This window comes from Zonotrichia leucophrys, chromosome 21, assembly GCF_028769735.1.
Source record: "Zonotrichia leucophrys gambelii isolate GWCS_2022_RI chromosome 21, RI_Zleu_2.0, whole genome shotgun sequence".
NCBI lineage: Eukaryota > Metazoa > Chordata > Aves > Passeriformes > Passerellidae > Zonotrichia > Zonotrichia leucophrys.
In genome coordinates this window covers 4,407,164-4,424,989 of record NC_088190.1, presented here as the reverse complement: position 1 = coordinate 4,424,989, position 17,826 = coordinate 4,407,164, and the positions used below count along the sequence as shown (strand labels likewise).

Sequence of the window (17,826 nt, the reverse complement as noted above, 5' to 3'; positions counted from 1 at the left end):
ACTTATTTTGCTAATTGTCTTATCAATGTAATGTCTACAACCAACTCATTTGACATTGATAAATGAAACTATAATTGAAAACTAAACACATGAATTAAAACTGATTCAGAAGTCTTTAGTTAGTTCTGGAGCTGATGTGATGAGACCCTCAGTCTGTGACCAAGGAGTAAGCTTAATATTTATCATTGTGTAAATTGATAAATAAGCAGCAAAATTCCAGTTTTTTTCTTCTTGCAGCAAAAGAATATTAATTCTGTTAGCCTCAATTTAACATTTTCTAATCTGTACTGGGAAATACCCCATAAGGTGCTCTGATGCCTGCTCAAATCCGTGGCATATGGAATTATGAATTATTCACCCACTGAAGGGAATGCACAGATGTCACCAGTTTCTTCTGCCTCAGCTCACTCACTGCTAATTTGCAAGAATCAAAATGAGGAAACCTTTCTTACTCAATAGTAACAAGCCCCCCATTTGAAAAATGGATAGCAGAGAACCTTTCTGGGCAGTTCTGAGTTTTCATGGGCAGAACAATTGAACAGGCAGCTTTCTGCTCAAGGACACTGTGCTTTGTTCCTGCTCCAGAAGCCATATTAACTTCATATTACAACAATATTAATTTTTCTGGTCTTATCTGTGCCTTTGTAGAGCATCCCCTTGTTTAAGGCAAGTTTTTTAAATCTTAGGTAAAAAAAGTCAATCCTTGACCAAATGGCCCACACTCCACTGAAATATTTAGGGGGAGTTTCCAGCCCTGGAGACTCAGCAGTAAATATTGTGCTGTTTTAAATCTGACAACAAAAACATGAAGAAAATTTCCTTCTTATTATCAGCTGGAGTCCAGGATACTCATTTATGGCTAAAGAAAATAAGGACTTCAAAGAACCAAAAGATATCTCTTACTTTGAAAATCCAACAGCTGCTGCTGCACTGATACATTCAATATTCTGATGATTCATACACCTTGCTGCCCAGAAATCTCAAGTGCAGAACATTCCAGTCAGCTTCCAGCAAACCTCAAGAAACAATGGAAAATTCATTAAAATCTTGCACATTTGTTATGTATCTATGTGTTACTGAATCTTTAATTTAATTAATCTGTAATTTCATGATACCAATATTTTGGAAATGCAGACTAAAGATGCACAGAGGTTTGTATTTCACATGAATCTACTGCAGAATTCTGTTTCTGAGCTGTCACATTATGCAATTTCCTGTTACTAGTTCAGGACCTCAAAGGTGGGTTGAACACAAACTATGTGGTTTTTTGGTAGAATTTCTGTGGAAGATGGGACCTTTTGTGCTTTGTGAGAAGTCAAACAGCACATTGTCCCAGGACAAATCCTTCTGTGAGCTGAAAAATGAGTGATCAGAACAACCAAGGCCAAGGTCAGGAGATTTCCTATGCATGAAGGAAACAACAGCTCCATGCTTTCAGCAGCTGGCCAAGCTTGACTTTTATTCACAGGGAACAACACTCAATAAATCAACACTTGCTTTTAACTTCAAGCCCTCACTCCTGATCATATTCATTCCTTTAGAGTTAGTAACAATAATGTTCCCTTTTGCAGCTTGGCTTTGAGTCATGAATGTGGCTCCCCCGAACAGACAAGCAGGCACCAGGCTTCCTGTGAGAATGCCAGATGTCACTAAAAAATATCATAAACAGTGTTGTCCCCTTGCATTTGTGTCTGTGGGGAAGATACACAGCAGTAGGAACTATGAAAGCAGTGACTTGATACATCAATATTTATAATAGTTCTGGACATCAATACAGCAATTCTTACAAGGGTTCATTTGAGGCATGGTTTTCCTGTAAGAACAGAAAATGTCAGAAGAATTAATTCAATAAAATCAGCAGTAAAAATTCTGCACCAGAAGAATTATGGAGATTGACTAACGCCTATAAATTAGTGTTAATTTATGATTAAATATCAATTAAAACATGCAGCAATTGCTTATTATTTTAGGAGCACTGCAGTATGCCATTACAATTATCTTAACCACATCTGATTTTATTAAAGAGTAAGGACACCCTGCACATTAACACCTCTGTAAAGAGTTCAAACTCAACAGCACTGGTGCATTGTCCACAGGCAGATGACAAACACTGCCAGATGAAGTGGCTTGCCAAAGGTTATGACACAGGTAAGAGAAAAGTCACCAACCCAGGAAACTCTAAACATTAAAACATTAGTCCTGTCACAGCTCCATATTAGTTCCCATGAAGTGAAGTTCCATTGCATTTTACAGTAACACCACCCTTAATGTGCTTTTCTATTAGACAGGAACAAAGGATACAGAGCAAAAAAATCACTTGAATCTCCAAGAGCACTCAGGTCAGGAGTGTGCTTGGGCTGCTTTTAATGAGGAACAATCTAAAATGAATTATTTAATTAATTTCTCTGGCACCAGCTGAAGTTCTGCAGTGTTGATGCTGCTGAACTGCTTTTAATGAGGAACAATCTAAAATTAATTAATTAATTAATTTCTCTGGCACCAGCTGAAGTTCTGCAGTGTTGAGGCTGCTGAACCACCCTAAAGCTTTAGAAGACATTGTTACACCTATTTGTACTCACCTACTTCACCAGCTGAAATATCAGATTGGCCAGACCCATCCTTCTGCAGCTTTTTTAGACTAAAGGATTAATCATACTGAAATCCCCAGCTTTTTTTTTTTTTGTTTGACAACTCCTGATGGATGCAGGAGGTAACAGGGGATCTGTAACTTGACACCAGGCGCCATAATGAGAAGGCTGAATTAATTCTTTGTACACTTTTCCCAGCTGCAGCATGGAGGTATTTATGGATAAATAAACTGAGCATCACACTGGCCATGTGTCTTTGTCCAGGCCTTGTGGATTTAGGCACCAGACCAAACCCACAGCTCCCCCTGCTCTGCAACAAACAGTTGGGCTGCAACACAAAGATCCCCATTCAATCATGGGGCTTGTTCAGCTCTCCCAGGCTTGAGAAGTCAGATTTGCAGCCTCTGGTAAATGCTTAACTGGCAAATGTCTCAGCAGGCAAAGGAGTGCTGCCCATTCCATGCATTTTCAAAGCTGTGCTCTGTCTGCAGAAGGTGGCTGGCAAGGATGAGTGATTGAGAGTTCAGAACCAAAACCAAAGGGTGACATGCACAAAAAAAAAAAAAGAGGAAAATGGAAGGAGAGGGGAAAGTTGAGAACTGCAACACTTTGTCTTCACTAAAATTTGATTTTTATTCATATTTCCAGCTTGAGATAAAATTGGACTTGCCAATGGACTTGCCAGCCTGTGAGGCTACTTCAGATATTAACCCACATCAGTGCTTGGATAAACTTGCATAGGGAAAGAAAAAAATCTTAAAAAATGTCACAACCTTGTTTTCTGATAGGAAAGGCAGTAAGAGTGATGCTGATGGAACACAGCAACAAGTCCAGTAACAGCCATGGAAAAAAGCTGGGGTTTGAGGGGGAAGTTGGTCCTATTGAAGCAGAATCTGTCTATTACTCAGAGAACCCCAGGGCTTCTTTCTCCCATGCAGAACTGGAAACTATCAATGTTCTAGGACATGGATTTCATTGTACTACACAAGCCCCTTAAGTAATTTTTCTTACAATTACTGGTAATAACTTGAAGGCAATACTGACCAGGAACTGAGTTAAGTCATTGTCTACAAGTGGATGAACCTAAATCCTTATTAAAATACTCCCTTCTTCCCTCCAGAATGACCAAACATTTTCTAACAAGATGATTTTAAATATACTGACGTTTGTCTTAGGAAATTAGTAGTGTATGTCTCATTTGAGCTGGGAAGCTGCTCCATTTCCTGCCTTTATGAACCATGCTATCCTCAAATAACACATTCCTTTGAGTCCTGTGGTTACTTTGCCTCATGACATTTGATTCATCCTATGCAGGAAACAGGGAAGGAATTAGCAGGTTCAGCAGGTGTGCTCAAGGGAAAAGAGACAGGAATGTCAGCTCTTCCTCATTTCCTATCCTCCACAGGAATAAAGCCCACAGGAGTTGAATAAGCAGCAATAACTGAGCACAGTGGAGCACATTCCAGCTTCTTTCTTGAAGGAATGTTCTCTCCTGTACATCAGGCACTGAGGAAATTTACTGAGAAATAAGAGAGCTGTTTTCCTGCCTATACCCCTACAAACTGTTTAAACAAAGAAAACTGAGAAAAGTCCACTTCTCACCACTTAGACAGAGCTTTACATATAGGTGGCACCAGAGATTTTGACCTAAAAGCCAGCCCTTAAAGGCAAGTTGTACATAAAAAGCACAGCTTGCTTTTACAGTAGAGCAAAAGCTGCCTGTTATAAAGTAGTGGAAGAATTTATTGATTTAAGTTGTTGTTCAAAGTTTCCTCTGTGATCCAGACCTGGTCTTAGCCTGAGGAAACTATTCCTGGAACTAAGATCTGAGTCTTTGTAATGGACAAAATATTAATATAATGTCAGCATACATTACTGCTAATCACCTCTCACAGGGAAGCAAAGCCTGTCACCTGTTCATTTAAACCTGGAAGGGCTGAAGTTAAAAAATGTTTAACTCATAACTATGAAGCTTGTCCTTAAAAATTATTTTCCTGATGAATTCTTTGTTATGATCAATGCTTAACTTACTAACACAACAAGCATGCTTGATTGAGGGGAAAGTAGCAATAGAATTATTGAGAAGATAAAACATGCTTGCATTTCATGCAGAAAAGTGAGCAAGAGCCACAAGAGTGACTTCAGGTTTCATGAAGGCATGAAACCTCAGGTTTCACCCCTGACAAAAAAACAATGAGTAAAGAAATGCATGAGCAGAATAAAATGAAAGACTCCTCTCTGCAGGCTGATGTAGATGCAGGATAACTGCACACTCAGTAAGCTGTACCTGAGCCCCAGCTAGTGGTAGGAATCACAGACGGCATTTTTACAGCAAAGATGAGCATGTTCATAACAGAAAAGCTTCAGTTTCCTATGTATTGCCTCCTACTCATCAAGCCTGGTTTCATTTTTAAAATGCTTCCAGCAAAAGAAAAGCTACATATTGGTTACTCATGGTTTACCCATACCATCTACACAGCCCCTCAGTGGTTCTGCTTGATCCAGCTGCTGGAAGTTGGAAGAAGGAGTGCAAGCAATGAGATCCTTTCTCCTTTCTCAGTGGTATTTTCATCCTCTGAGCCAGTCTGTCACTACACAACCAGTAGGCAGCACAACCAAGAGCTGAAAATTATTCTTATGTGTTCTTCCTTCCATGGAATACTGCTAACATATTCTCTCAATAAGTATTTCTTGATTAAATAAGTTTAAGTGATTAATTCAGCTAAGAAGCTCATGGTCATTAATTTTCTGGACCCAATATTGTAGTGTTCAAATCAGTTCTAAAATATCTGCTCTAGTTTGCAATGAAGATTGTCCAATGTCATTGATAAATTTACATTTTAGCGACTTTATCTTTAGCCCTGTGACACTGTTGGTGTATTTGTACAGATGAATTTTAGCCAGTTAGTGTGAGTAGTATGCAGAAAATGGCTGCTAAATCCATCTTAGTACAACTGCCCCATCCCTGGAAGTGCCCAAGGCCAGGCTGGACAGGGTTGGAACAACCAAATTGGATAATCCTTAAAATCTAACCCATTCTATCAAGTCCTACAGAATTACCTGCTGGACTGAAGATCTGTCACGTTCTGGAGAGGGCAATGATGAGTTTTGGACAGGAGTCATCTCTTGTGTGAAACAGGGATCCCAACCTGTGACCAAGAGGGAATGAATCAACAGAACTGACTTAACACCCCTCTCCTGTCCCTGAGATACCCTGGTTACCCTCTGCTAAAGTCAGCCAAATGGGAACTGTGGGAAAGTTGTGTGTAAATCCCTCTGGAGCAGGATATAGAACCCAAATATGTAAGATTAACCAGCTATGAGCTATGATCATTTCCATAAAGTGCTCCTGAAAAGGAACCCTCCATAGCTGTAGGAAAAGCAGCACTTGTGGGGCAGCAGGTGAGAAACTTTTGTGCAACATAACAGATCAGTGACAACAGAAACAAGAGTGACAGTCCATGAGACACTTGAGTCGTGTGAAAGCTTGGACATTGCTTTAAACTGTGAAAAATTAGATTTTTGTGACAAAACTTGCTACTGGTGCAGGCTGTAGAAAGCAGAAATGAGGACTGTGAAGGACCTTGAGGTCAGAAGGGCTCACCCAAATGAGCAGGAAGGGAAAGGAGCAGGAATATTTAATGCTTAAGAGTCCCATTCCCCAGGACATTTTGAGAACAGCTTCCCAAAATATCTTAGTGTTCAGTCAATTCTCTATTTTCAAAAATGACACTTGTAGAAAATGATGGTGATATTGCCTAAATTCAGAGCTATTAATAAGCAGTAAGCCAAGCAGTTCAGTCTTTCCCAGAGCCATAACATGCAGCACATTGTCTTCTATGTTTATAAGGAAAAACCAGAACAGCACAGAAAGTTATGATAAAAGAGACCTTGTCCCATTTAACAAGAGAAAAACTGGCCATACTGGTATCACTGGAGTCCACCTACTTTCAAGGCTGTTTTAGAACTTTTGATTGAGAAAAAAATCTTTTCTAGAAATGTTTTTTTCCTGCCATGGCTCACTAAGATTTTCACACACAAGAATAAAATTCTCTCTAACCCATGAGTCACCTTTTCAGTCACCCTGAATAAGACTTCAGCCACCCACCAAGATTTACAAAAATGTTTTTACTAGTATTTGTCTCTCCTGTGTGCTTACACACCTCCAAGTAACCAGAAAAACTTATTCATCATTTTAGAGAGCACTACAGCAGAAATGCTGATGTTTTCAGAATACAAAAAATTAAGGGTTCAGAACTTTAATCAAATAAAGATTTGTAGGCTTCTCTGACAAGTGAAAGTGTAAATTGAAAGTGCAGATCCCCTGGAACACCACCAGATGGTAGATATTCTCAGTAAGTATAAATGTGGGGGAAATAAGGATGACTTCTACATACAGTTAGAGAAAAGTTATAATTTCTGTTATTTGTGATAATTTTGGGAAATCTTCTACTTAACCTTGAAGGTAGAAAGATTCATATTCCAGCTAGCTGGATAGGTAATTTGCTCTAAGGTTTAAATTTTTCTGTTACAGGTATAGGGCTCTAACCTGTTAAATGGGAATCTTGATTTTTCTTAAAATAACCTCCAAACTTACACAGGTGTAACTAGTCTAGCTGACTTATAAAATTAAATGTCAATACAGCTAAATGAGAATTAATTTAGTCTAATAAGTCAAAGCAGTTTAAACCTATTTAAGGTTTTCTTACTACTAAAATTAGAGGCTTCAAAACAGATTATGGTGTACCTACAAAACATTTTGTAATATAAATGCATCCTGAGTGTTCCAGGTGAAAAAAATCACTGTGTCCTGTTATTTTTCAGCCTGCTGTTGCTTGCCAAACCTAAGCATCACTGCAGAGGTGTTCAAATTCCCTGGCAGTGTGTGTCTTCCAGATGTATGAAAGGTTAAGTTGGTAGCTATTTCTTGGTAATATGGTGGATTGTTTTAAAAAAAAGCTGTGTTTTGATAAGAGTGGGCAGACAGATGATTTGCTTGGTTACTTGCTGAGGAAACCCAGCTTCCAGCTTCATGGAATGGAATGGGATTCCTCCTGATGCTATATAAGTACTTTTTGTGCCCAGCCTTACTGACAGTTTTAATGTTACTCATTGATGTATATCATCAAATAAATGTAAAACATTTCTGAACTTACTCTCCTCTGTAACTGTATTAATGTCCTATGGATTTAAATCAGGGATTTTCCCCTGGGAAAATGGCAAGTTTTTAACAATTCCTGGTAAAATACAGTCCTAGCCTGGGAGGAATACATCTTTGACTGCATTATGAATAGAACATTCAGGAGAGAGAGAAATTAAGGGCAGACACACTGTTATGTCCTGCAGTACAAATACAGACATCTCCCAGCAGGTGATTATGGAGGGGTTTTTTCCTCTCAGGAACTTTCTCAGAAACAGCAGAGCAAAAAACCTTGGTTTAGATGGAACAGTACAATTTATGTGCAACACAAATGGGTCCCAAGCCAGTGACAGCCTGGGGCCCTCAGGGCTGTGAGGGTCAGTCCCATATCACCTCAGTGACACAAATCATTTCCCCTCTGTCACCTTGCTGGATTTTTTTGTGTGTGTTTGGGGGGTTTTTTGTGGTTTTTTGTTTGTTTGGGTTTTTGGTTTGTTTTTTTTTTTTTGTTTTTTTTTTTTTTCCAGTCACAGGTGAGAACCCTGTGGAGCTGCTTTACTAGAAAAAGATGAAAAAGATATTAAAAAAAAGAGTTTGGAGGACCTGTTGAGGTCTGGCAAAGGACGGTGGATGGAGGTGGCTGGGGCATGTGGTATGATCTGAGGGGGGCTCAGGGGATTGAGGGGTGGAGGGAATAAAGGGGGGAAAGCGGGTGAAGGGGGTAAAAAGGGATAAAGGGGATGGAGGGGAGGAAGGGGATGAAGAGGATGAAGGGGGAGATAGGGGTACAAGAATGAAGGTGATGAAGGGGAGGAAAGGGGTGAAGGAATGAAGGTCACGAAGGGAACAAATGGAATGAAGGTGATGAAGGGGCTCTTGTGATATTGGGCATGGAGGCAATGTAGAAGGTGAAGGCAAAAGGGGCTGTTGGGGATGAAAGTGATGAAGGGCAGGAAGGGGCTATTGGGGATGAGAGCAATGAGGGTGATGAAGATGATGAGGGGCAGGAAGGGGGCATTAGGGATGAGGGCAATGAGGTGGATGACGATGAAGGCGATGAGGACAATGAAGGGCAGGAAAGGGTTGTGGGGGATGAGGGGGATGAAGGACGGGAAGGGGTTCTTGGGGATGACGGGCAGGATGACGATGAAGGCAATGAGGATGATGGAGCCAATGATGAGGGGGACGAAGGCGGTGAAAGGCAGGAAAGGAAGGGGATGTTGAGGATGAGGACAATAAAGCCGATGAGTGGGATGAAGGTGATGAAGGGCAGAAAGGGGCTCTGGAGATGAGGGTGATGAAGGGCAGGAGGGGCTGTTGGGCATGAGGACGATAAAGCCGATGAAGGGGAGGAAGGGGCTGTTGGGGATGAGGACGATGCAGATGAAGGGCAGGAAGGGGCTGTTGGGGATGAAGGGCAGGAAGGGGCTGCTGGGGATGAAGGGCGGGAAGGGGCTGCTGGGGATGAATATGATAAAGCCGATGAAGATGAGGATGAAGGGCAGGAAGGGCTCGGGGGTCCCGCGGCGGGCCCTGCCCGCGGCCTCCCCCGAACGTCACTTCCGAGGCTGGAGACAAGATGGCGCCCGGACGGTGCCGGCGCTGAGGCCGCTCCGCCGCCAGCGGGGCCCGGGTGAGCGGAGGGCGGCGGGACCCGGCGGGCCGGGCCGGGCGGGCGCGGGGCAGAGCCGGCGGCGCTGGGAGCGGCGCCCGCGGAGCTGCTGAGGCTGCGGAGCCGCCCCGGTGTCCGCGGGGGGGCGGTGGCCGGGGGCGGGAGGGCAGCGGCGGCAGGTGCGGGACCTGTGCCCGCCGGGACGCGGGAGCGCCTCGGGGAGGGGAAAGGAGGGTGGAGGATGCGAGGGAGGCCGGCTGGAGGAGGACGCTCCATCCCCTGGGCGGCTTTTTCAATCTTTTTATCTGGGAAATGCTGCCTCGGAAGTGTCGGCTGGCTCCTGGCGCTGGCAGCGCGATGCTGAGAGAACTCGGCTCTTTCAAAGTGTCTGCAGAAGTTCTGGCACTTGGCAGGGCCCAAAGCTCCTGCAGGTCAATTCTGCCAAGCTGACTGAGCAGGGCTTGGGGGAATTAACTCCGGAATTGATTCCTCTCATTGAAAATGGCCATCTGTGAATTATTCTTCTAAGTCGGAGAATAATTCATTGTGCAGTGGGGGGGAAATATTTGGGATGAGATGAAAAATATTCGTCGAAGACATTCAGCTTAAGAGATGTATCTTAAGTGCATTTTTTATTTGAAGGCAGAGCAGCCCGCGAAGCTTTGCTGATAACCATCTCATGGACAGGTAGCTGAAGTGTTCAGTGAAGTTTCCAGTGGTTTCAAATTCATATGAAGCTGCAAAATTTCCATTCTGAAGCAACAAAGAAAACTTTAGGTTGTTTCCAACTGAGGAAGGAAGAGAAGGTGATGTGGCTGCACCTGCTAAATGATCATTCAGTGGCAAGAGAATTATTCTTCTTATTTCACATTTGAGTGAGCAGCAGTGGACAGCTCTAGAGAACAGCAGGGCTGCTTGTGCTTCTCATGCTGCCCCAGTTGGCTGTTCCCAGTCTGTGCTCTGGACTTTGGGCATGCAAAGTCTTCTCCAGCTTATTCAAATACACTAAATAGATTAGGGTAACTGGAGTTGTACAGCAGCATGGCATGTAATTATGTTCCTCACCAGGAACTGATTACAAGAAGTAATGGTTTCAAGCTGAAAGAGGGGAAGTTTAGGTTAGATATAGGGAAAAAATTGTTCCCCATGAGGGTGGTGAGGCCCTGGCACAGGGTGTCCAGAGAAACTGTTGGTGGAAGTGTCCAGGGCTGGGTTGGACAGGGCTTGGAGCCACCTGGGATAGTGGAAGGTGTCCCTACCCATGGCAGGGGATGGGACTGGATGAGCTTTAAGGTCTCTTCAAGCCCAAGCCATTCCATGATTCTGTCATTGTTGTGTTCTGACACTTAAAACATTTCAGTAAAAACAATGGGCGTGTTAAGAATTCAGGGCTGCTTTCCTTGGTGTGGAGATTTCCAACTCTTCCAACTGCAGGAAAGCATAATGGTGAGTCAGTGAGAGCATTGGCACTTTTCAGATGGAGATCTGTGTCACTGATAGAGGAAGAAGTGACTTTTAAGAACCAAAAGAACTTTTGGACTTGCAGAGACAGCAGTGAGAACCTGTTGGATTTCAAGGAAGTGGCTCCCAGGGTTTGCTGGGACAGCAGTGCCTCAGTCCATAGCAAAGACCATAAAAACAGTGGAACTCTAGTTATGTTAATTAAAGGGCAAATCATCACTTTGGATAAAGTATCTTTGCTGGAAATGCCAGGGTAAATGTGGAATTTGGAGATTCCTGAGTTGGTGCCTGTTTTATGGGAATCCAAAGAGCAGAGTTCTGTCAGCACAGCATGGAAGGTGGGGAACAATGTTCAAACACTTTTGTGCATTGAATAAATCACATCCATTTTTTTATTATTGACAATTTGCTTGAGAATGGAAGAGAAGTAAAGCAGAAAGTCATTTTCTGTAACACCTGAAGTGGCTCTGGGAGTCCATCCTGCAGTGCAGTGATGTCTCCATTCCCCTGTTCCACATAAAATCCTTGATCCTTGGGGATAAACAAGTAATATAAAGTGTACAAAAGGGATGTGCTGCTTACTGGGTGTCTCTGTTGGAAACAGAAATTCAGAGAGGTTTAGAGATGACCAGTAATGCAAACCTGTGTAAAGTGCTGTAATATCTTTGTTGTTGAGCTTGTTCTCATGGAAAGGGCAGACATGATCCTGAGACTTAACCCCTCAAATGACATAATTTCTTTTACCAATATGGTTTTTTTTCCACTGAGAATAAGCTGGAAAATATTTCTTCTCTACCTCTGCTGTAGTCAAAAGTGGGAGGATGAGTCCTGTGTTGTGAAAAGAAATGACTGAAATCAGATTTTCACATAGTAATAATCAGCAGTGTACTTAGCTGAGAAAATTTTCACTCGGTTTTCCTGCATTTGTGAGTCAAATTCAAGTGCACTCATATCTGAAGATTGGAGTGGAATTTCTGCATATTTGCACTTGTTAGAGACTGGTTATTTTCTGTTGACTTTCTTGACTAGTTGCTGTTTAATTAATAAACTTGAGGTTTGTGTTGTGTTGGTGATTTGTTGGCTTATTATCGTGGTTACCTGAGGTGTAGCAGTTTATTTGGGTTTGTGGCAGTAAGCAGAGCCTTTTTTCTTACTGGACCATAGATAATAGATTTTAGTGTTCAGAAAATCATTTTCTGACCATTTTTCCTCTATTATTATTCAGGCAGCCTTGAGTAACTGAAAAATCTTTGCATTTAATGCCTGTCAATAGAAACAGGATGCCCTATCATAAAATATTCAACTTTTTTGAGTTCACACAAACTTTGTTTTTAAATTGGCAAGCTTTATTTCACCTAAAGCATGGAAAATTCATGAGTGAGAGTATTTCAGCATTGAATTGAAAACATGGAGATGTCCTGATGTTTAACAAATGGTCATGTGCTGCAGCTAGAAAGGAAAACAAAGCCCAGAGCTGTGCAGTATCCCAGGCTGAACCCTGGGCTTTGGGAAAACAGGCTGGGGACACTTTCAAGTTGCTCCTGGTGCTCTAATGAACGTGTTTTTACTGGAGCAGTGATGTAATGCATGGCCCATTTTCAGCTTCCAAAATAGGATTGATACTCTCATGCCTGCTTTCTCCTTCCTCTCCATTGGAAGCAGCGTTCTCTTTCAAAATGCTTTTGGATTCTGGGATTTAAAAAACCTCCATATACAGAAATTATAATACAGAAATTATAAATATGGCTTATAAAACCAGATAGTCTCCTTAGTAAAACCTAGGAATGCTGACTAGTCTGGTTGAGTTGGAAAGGGATGATCTGCAATGCTGGTTTTGAATAAAATTACTTGCTTTTGTTTGCAGACTTTATTCCTAACAACTTAGAGGTTTTCTAAGGGAATATTTAAAATTCTGAAGCCTAGATTCAGAAATAATGTCAAAATACTTTTTGCTTTATGGATTTTGTTTTAGAGACCATGGTTTTTCCTTAAACACAAATGCCTTGTATATTCTTATATGAATAAAATATAATTTGTTGCCTAAAACAGAGCCTTTCAGAAAAATAAATTTTTCTGTGACTCTAAGATAAGACAATGCAGTAGATCTTTCTTTTCTTGGTTTCCCAGATGCTTTAATGCCTTCAGTAAGTGTGTAGTATTTTTGTGATAATGACATAGAGCAGTAAGTAGTAGTTTAAAATCAATATGACTTGGCAGTGTTTTCTGAGAATGAATTTAGAAAATTCAGATTTGAAAATTGAAAATTGGAATTTGAAAATTCAGTTGGAATAGAACCTTGATTGTTCTTTCCTTAGGGCTGTCAGTGAATGGTTGAAGTTCACAGTGGTAAATGTTATTAATAATATCCAGATATTTAATAGGTTAGCTTATGCTGCTGTTGAGTTTGGAGGAGAGGTTGGATGAAAATACTTGTTACATGTTTTTGATGGGGCTGCTGAGTGACTTTTTCAAAGTACTAAAGCAGTTGTTGACTGACTTTAAAACTGATTTAATGGGGCCATCATTGTGCCTTTAATAGAGGCCAGATTGGTTTCTCAGATGCTTTAATGCCTTGAGTAAGTGTGTAGTATTTTTGTACTCATGACATAGAGCAGCAAGTAGTAGTTTAAAAATCAACATGACTTGGCAGTGCTTTCTGAGAATGAATTTGAAATTCAGGTTTTGTGTAGATGTTCACTTTTGATAAATTTATTGTTTCATGGTGTTGAGTTCACTGTGGTAAATTTATTGTTCTTCATTTTAATAGGTTGAGAGTTCACGTGGTAAATGTTATTAATAATATCCAGATATTTAATAGGTTCGCTTATGTTGCTGTTGAGTTTGGATGAAAATACTTGTGTTTGATGGGGCAGGGTTATCTTTTTATACTAAAAACGACATGTATTTATTTCCAATAATTTTCTAATACCTATCACTTATGTTTGTCTCTAAGCTAATCTAAAAGTGCCACTCTTACAGCAGGAGATGGAGGACAAGAAAAAGGAGAAAGACAAGACACACTTAGATTCTTCTCTCTTGCTTCTTGAACTTCTGTTCTAAAAACTTTAAAATTCTACTTTTTCACATTGTGATAAATTCACAATCATTCTATTCAGACTTTTTGGTTGCAACTTTTTGCACAAAGTTGGTAATTGTTTCTGTGGGTTCCAATCAAAGGCTCAGGTGGTTTTGAGAAGGATTTTGTGGCTTGGTTGGCATTGCAGTTCACTGTTATGGTACCTGGAGCACAGAATTTCTTATAATTCCCCTTTAAACCCCTTTTACAATATAACAACAAACTATCAGTACATGCTTAACAATTATCGACTATTTTACAACAGTTTCCAGCCTATTTTTAACACAGTAATGAGAGTAAACACCTTGTTGGTACTCACTGAACCTGCTGGCAGCTGATGTTTATTCACATTTTTATTCATATTTTTATTCATATTTTCTTGAGTTTGTTGGACTTTGTATACCAAAAGTTAAACCCTGAGTTTGCTGTTACAGTTACTTCTGTTCTTACAATGTTTCATTTTAGGTACAAAGAAAACTGGTGGCTGCACACAAGACTCTGTTCAGTATTAATTTTATTTATTTTCCAGTACAATAAATCTTCCTTTCCACATGAATTCACTATTAACAAAATAAGTAATGTGGAAAAGGGGAAAAAATACCAAACTGCAAGTATAAGATTTTAACATGAAGTGCATTTTAAATTAATAGCTTTAAAAATACTTCTAAAAGCTTTTGGTTTGCTACAAATTTAATTTTTCACCTAATTCTGTTTTATGCTCAAGTGGTAATTGGTGAAAGAATATGGAGTAGTAGAGTCTGTTAGGAATCTGCAAAAACTGAATTGTATGGATGTTTAACTAAATCAGTTTATTAAACTGTGCTGTCATCTCCTAAGAAATACCATTGAGAGGCTGGGATACAACCTGTTGTATAAAAGTTGAATAAAATATTTACATATATATAACATTTATTTATAAAAATACCATTATTTTTGCTTTGGAAATTATTTTTTAACTATTAATTATTATTATTTTTGAATTAGTATATGAAAAAGAAGAAAAGTGCATTTTTACTCCCTAAATGAAACAAAATAAAGATTTTCAGTTTTTTTGAGTAATTTGTTTAATAACTGGGCTAAGAAAATTCAGCTTAGAGGAAATTTTTAGCTTGACTTTTAGGACTTTTAGGATTTTCCTTTAACTCTGCAGCCCATCACTTTATTGCTATTTACTTGTCCCAGATTCTGCACATTTAGTGTGGATGATGATGGTGTATGAAAGTGCTTTAAATCCTTATTTTCTGTGTATATCTGGAATTTTGGGCTGGAAATGAAGTGTCAGAGGACTTTCCTAGACCCCTTTCCAGATTTGTGATCAAAAGTGTTCATGAGGACAGCAATGACCTTTGGTGAGAGGGAGGAGAAAAAGCAGAAATGGGCAGGGAAACAGCGAAAACAAAATTCATCCCACAGCCTGGTGATCCTCAGGCTGTGTCCATAACAGCTTCTGGCTTTTCTTAACTTTATGTCAGTAATTTTATAAAAAATTGGAATATAAAAAACTAGGCATTTGATACTAAAGGTAAGTTTGGTTTCATAGCAGGAAATTACTTGACATTTTTTTCTGCTACACAAATTATTTCATTTATAAAATGAAGTTGCATTTTATATTTTATTGGGTTTTATCCCAATGAGCATTGCTGAGTTTTCCCTGATGTTCAGGCCTCAGTTTAAGTGCAGATGTTTATGCTGACTCCAATTCTGAAATAAGTTAGAAGTCAGCAATAAATCCATTCCAAAAGGAATGCTGCTCTTTGGATGTGCACAAGCTGCTCAGGTGGAGCTCCTTATCCATAACTGGCAAACTTTTAATCCCTCAGAATCCAGTTTCTGAAATACAGATATTTCAGCTCTTTGTAGTATGAGAACACCAGGACAAAAGGAGTTAATCCTGGAAGAGGTGTCTACAACAGAAATAGAATTTTCAAGGATGTTTTTCCTTTTCTTATGGATTTCTTAAGCAGTGTAACGTTTGAATGGTGCTTGGCAGTGTTGGCACTTTTGCACAGCATTAAAAATTCTTTCAGTGCAAAGATAGAGGGATTATATTAAATTTATTTGGAGTAGATTTTGCTTGAATTTATTTTAAATTAAATGTTAGTGCTTATGCAGAGTACTTAGTAAAAAATTCAGTTGATCACTGTTATAGTAGGAAAACTAAAGACAGGAAGAAATAGCAGTGCTTGAATAAAGTGCTTAAAGTTTTAACTTTCAAAAATGGGGGATGGTAATTTATTGAAAATTCTGTGTGACAATGGGGCTGAAAGTGTTTTGGGCCTAATTTGCAAAAAAGCTGTTTTGTGTACATTAACAAAGAAAGGAAGTGAGTTGATCTCAACCCTTAGATTTGGCATCATTCTGGTTCGTTTTCCCTCAAATTGTGAATTTCCAAACTTGATGCCTACTTGAACTAGAGATTTTTGTCAGATACCTTTTGAAGTCTCTAAAAAGGAATTCAAAATTCATTCATGTAATAAAATTCCTCAATACAGCTCAATTTAAGGAATATTTTCCTGTTTCTAATATAGAAGAGTAGAGACTCTACATGCATTTTTTAAATTGACTCTACATTACATTTTTAAATTACATTACATTTTTAAATTCAAATTTTAAATTTGAAAAACGTGTAAGTCCTTCCATAATGCTTTGATATAAAATTGTAAGGTTATTGAAATACTCAATCTTGAGCAAACTCACTCACTTTAAAAAACAAATGGAGCAATCTTACCTGAGCATATCTGTTACATCATCAATTAAAGTAAGAAAAAGATTAATGCTAGATAATCTTGAGATTATTCAGACACATTTGAGCTGTAATAACAAAACTGCAGCTTGGAGCAGATTTTTTCTAAAACAAAATGCTCTTTTTCTACAGATAATTTAGGAAGAGAAACCACAGCTCTGTGTACTTTCAGTTCAATGTGAATTTGTACACGGGTACATATTACAATTGTCTGTTTTTCTTTTTAGGGTTCATGTAATCAAAGGAGTTTTTGTTGTGTGTATCTTTTCAGAACACAACAGGAATTCAAAATGAATCAGGTGAGTAGACGTGTAAGACTTTATCAGAATACTTAGAGCAGTTAATTATTAATAAGAAAAGTAAATCATCCACTAAAAATGTTCCTTAAAATCTTCAGTCTCATTAAATTTCATCATTATCCATTCTGCAGTGTGTATGCTTGTGAGATGTCTGTTATTTCATGGATTTGAGGGTTTTGTGAATTCCCTTTAGCAGTGTGTAAGTTACTACTCCTGGCACCTCTTCTCATAACACTGCTCCAGAAAATTCTATTTCCTCCTGAACCTGCACATAACAATTCAGTTCCTTATAAAAGTGGCTTGAAAATTGAAGGCTTCCATTTTAAAAAATCCTTTTATAATCACATTCCTTATTCAAATGTGCAGAAAACAATCTGCCACAAAGTGATTGATTGGGAAATGTCAGACTTTTCTGGAATGTGAAGTGTTTCTCCTGGAAGCAAGGGGAAATCTGGAGAAAGCACATTTCCTTTGTGGAGCAGCACTGTGCTGTGGGGAGTCAGAGTCCTGGCTGGAGGGGGATGTTCTAACCAAGCATTTTATTCTGCATTTGTTTATCCAAGCAGGAATTATCCATCACTTTGTCTCACACACATTTGTGTTACTTACTTACAGAAAAAATACATGTTAATTCAAATTTTTCTCCCAAATCCTCCTCCCTCTGGCTGATCTCCCTGATGTTATTCCATAGGATATCACACTGCACTAAAGCCATTTTTACTTTGCTGAAAAAGTCAGCCATGAATTTATGAGTCAGAAACAAGCACGGTACAAAATGTATAAAATGCTTTGTGCACTTCAATGCCTGTGGCTGATATCTGCTTTTCTTGTCCTTATTTGATCAGCAGCAGGCTGAGTGCAGGCAGCATTTGTGAAGTATTTTATCTGGGAAGTCATAGAGGGATAT

At 39.5% G+C, this 17,826-nt stretch overlaps 1 protein-coding gene across 2 annotated transcripts in view; it reads left to right on the top strand.

Moving 5' to 3' along the window:
• Window positions 1-9,263: 9,263 nt before the first annotated feature.
• Window positions 9,264-17,826, top strand: part of PRDM2 (PR/SET domain 2) — a 64,831-nt gene continuing 56,268 nt past the window's right edge. For both annotated transcript variants that reach the window (XM_064730883.1, XM_064730882.1), the window contains exons 1-2: window positions 9,264-9,361; window positions 16,848-16,919. In XM_064730883.1, coding sequence (XP_064586953.1) covers window positions 16,911-16,919 — 9 coding nt within the window. In that variant the 5' untranslated portion in view covers window positions 9,264-9,361; window positions 16,848-16,910. The remainder of the gene's footprint in view (window positions 9,362-16,847; window positions 16,920-17,826) is intronic.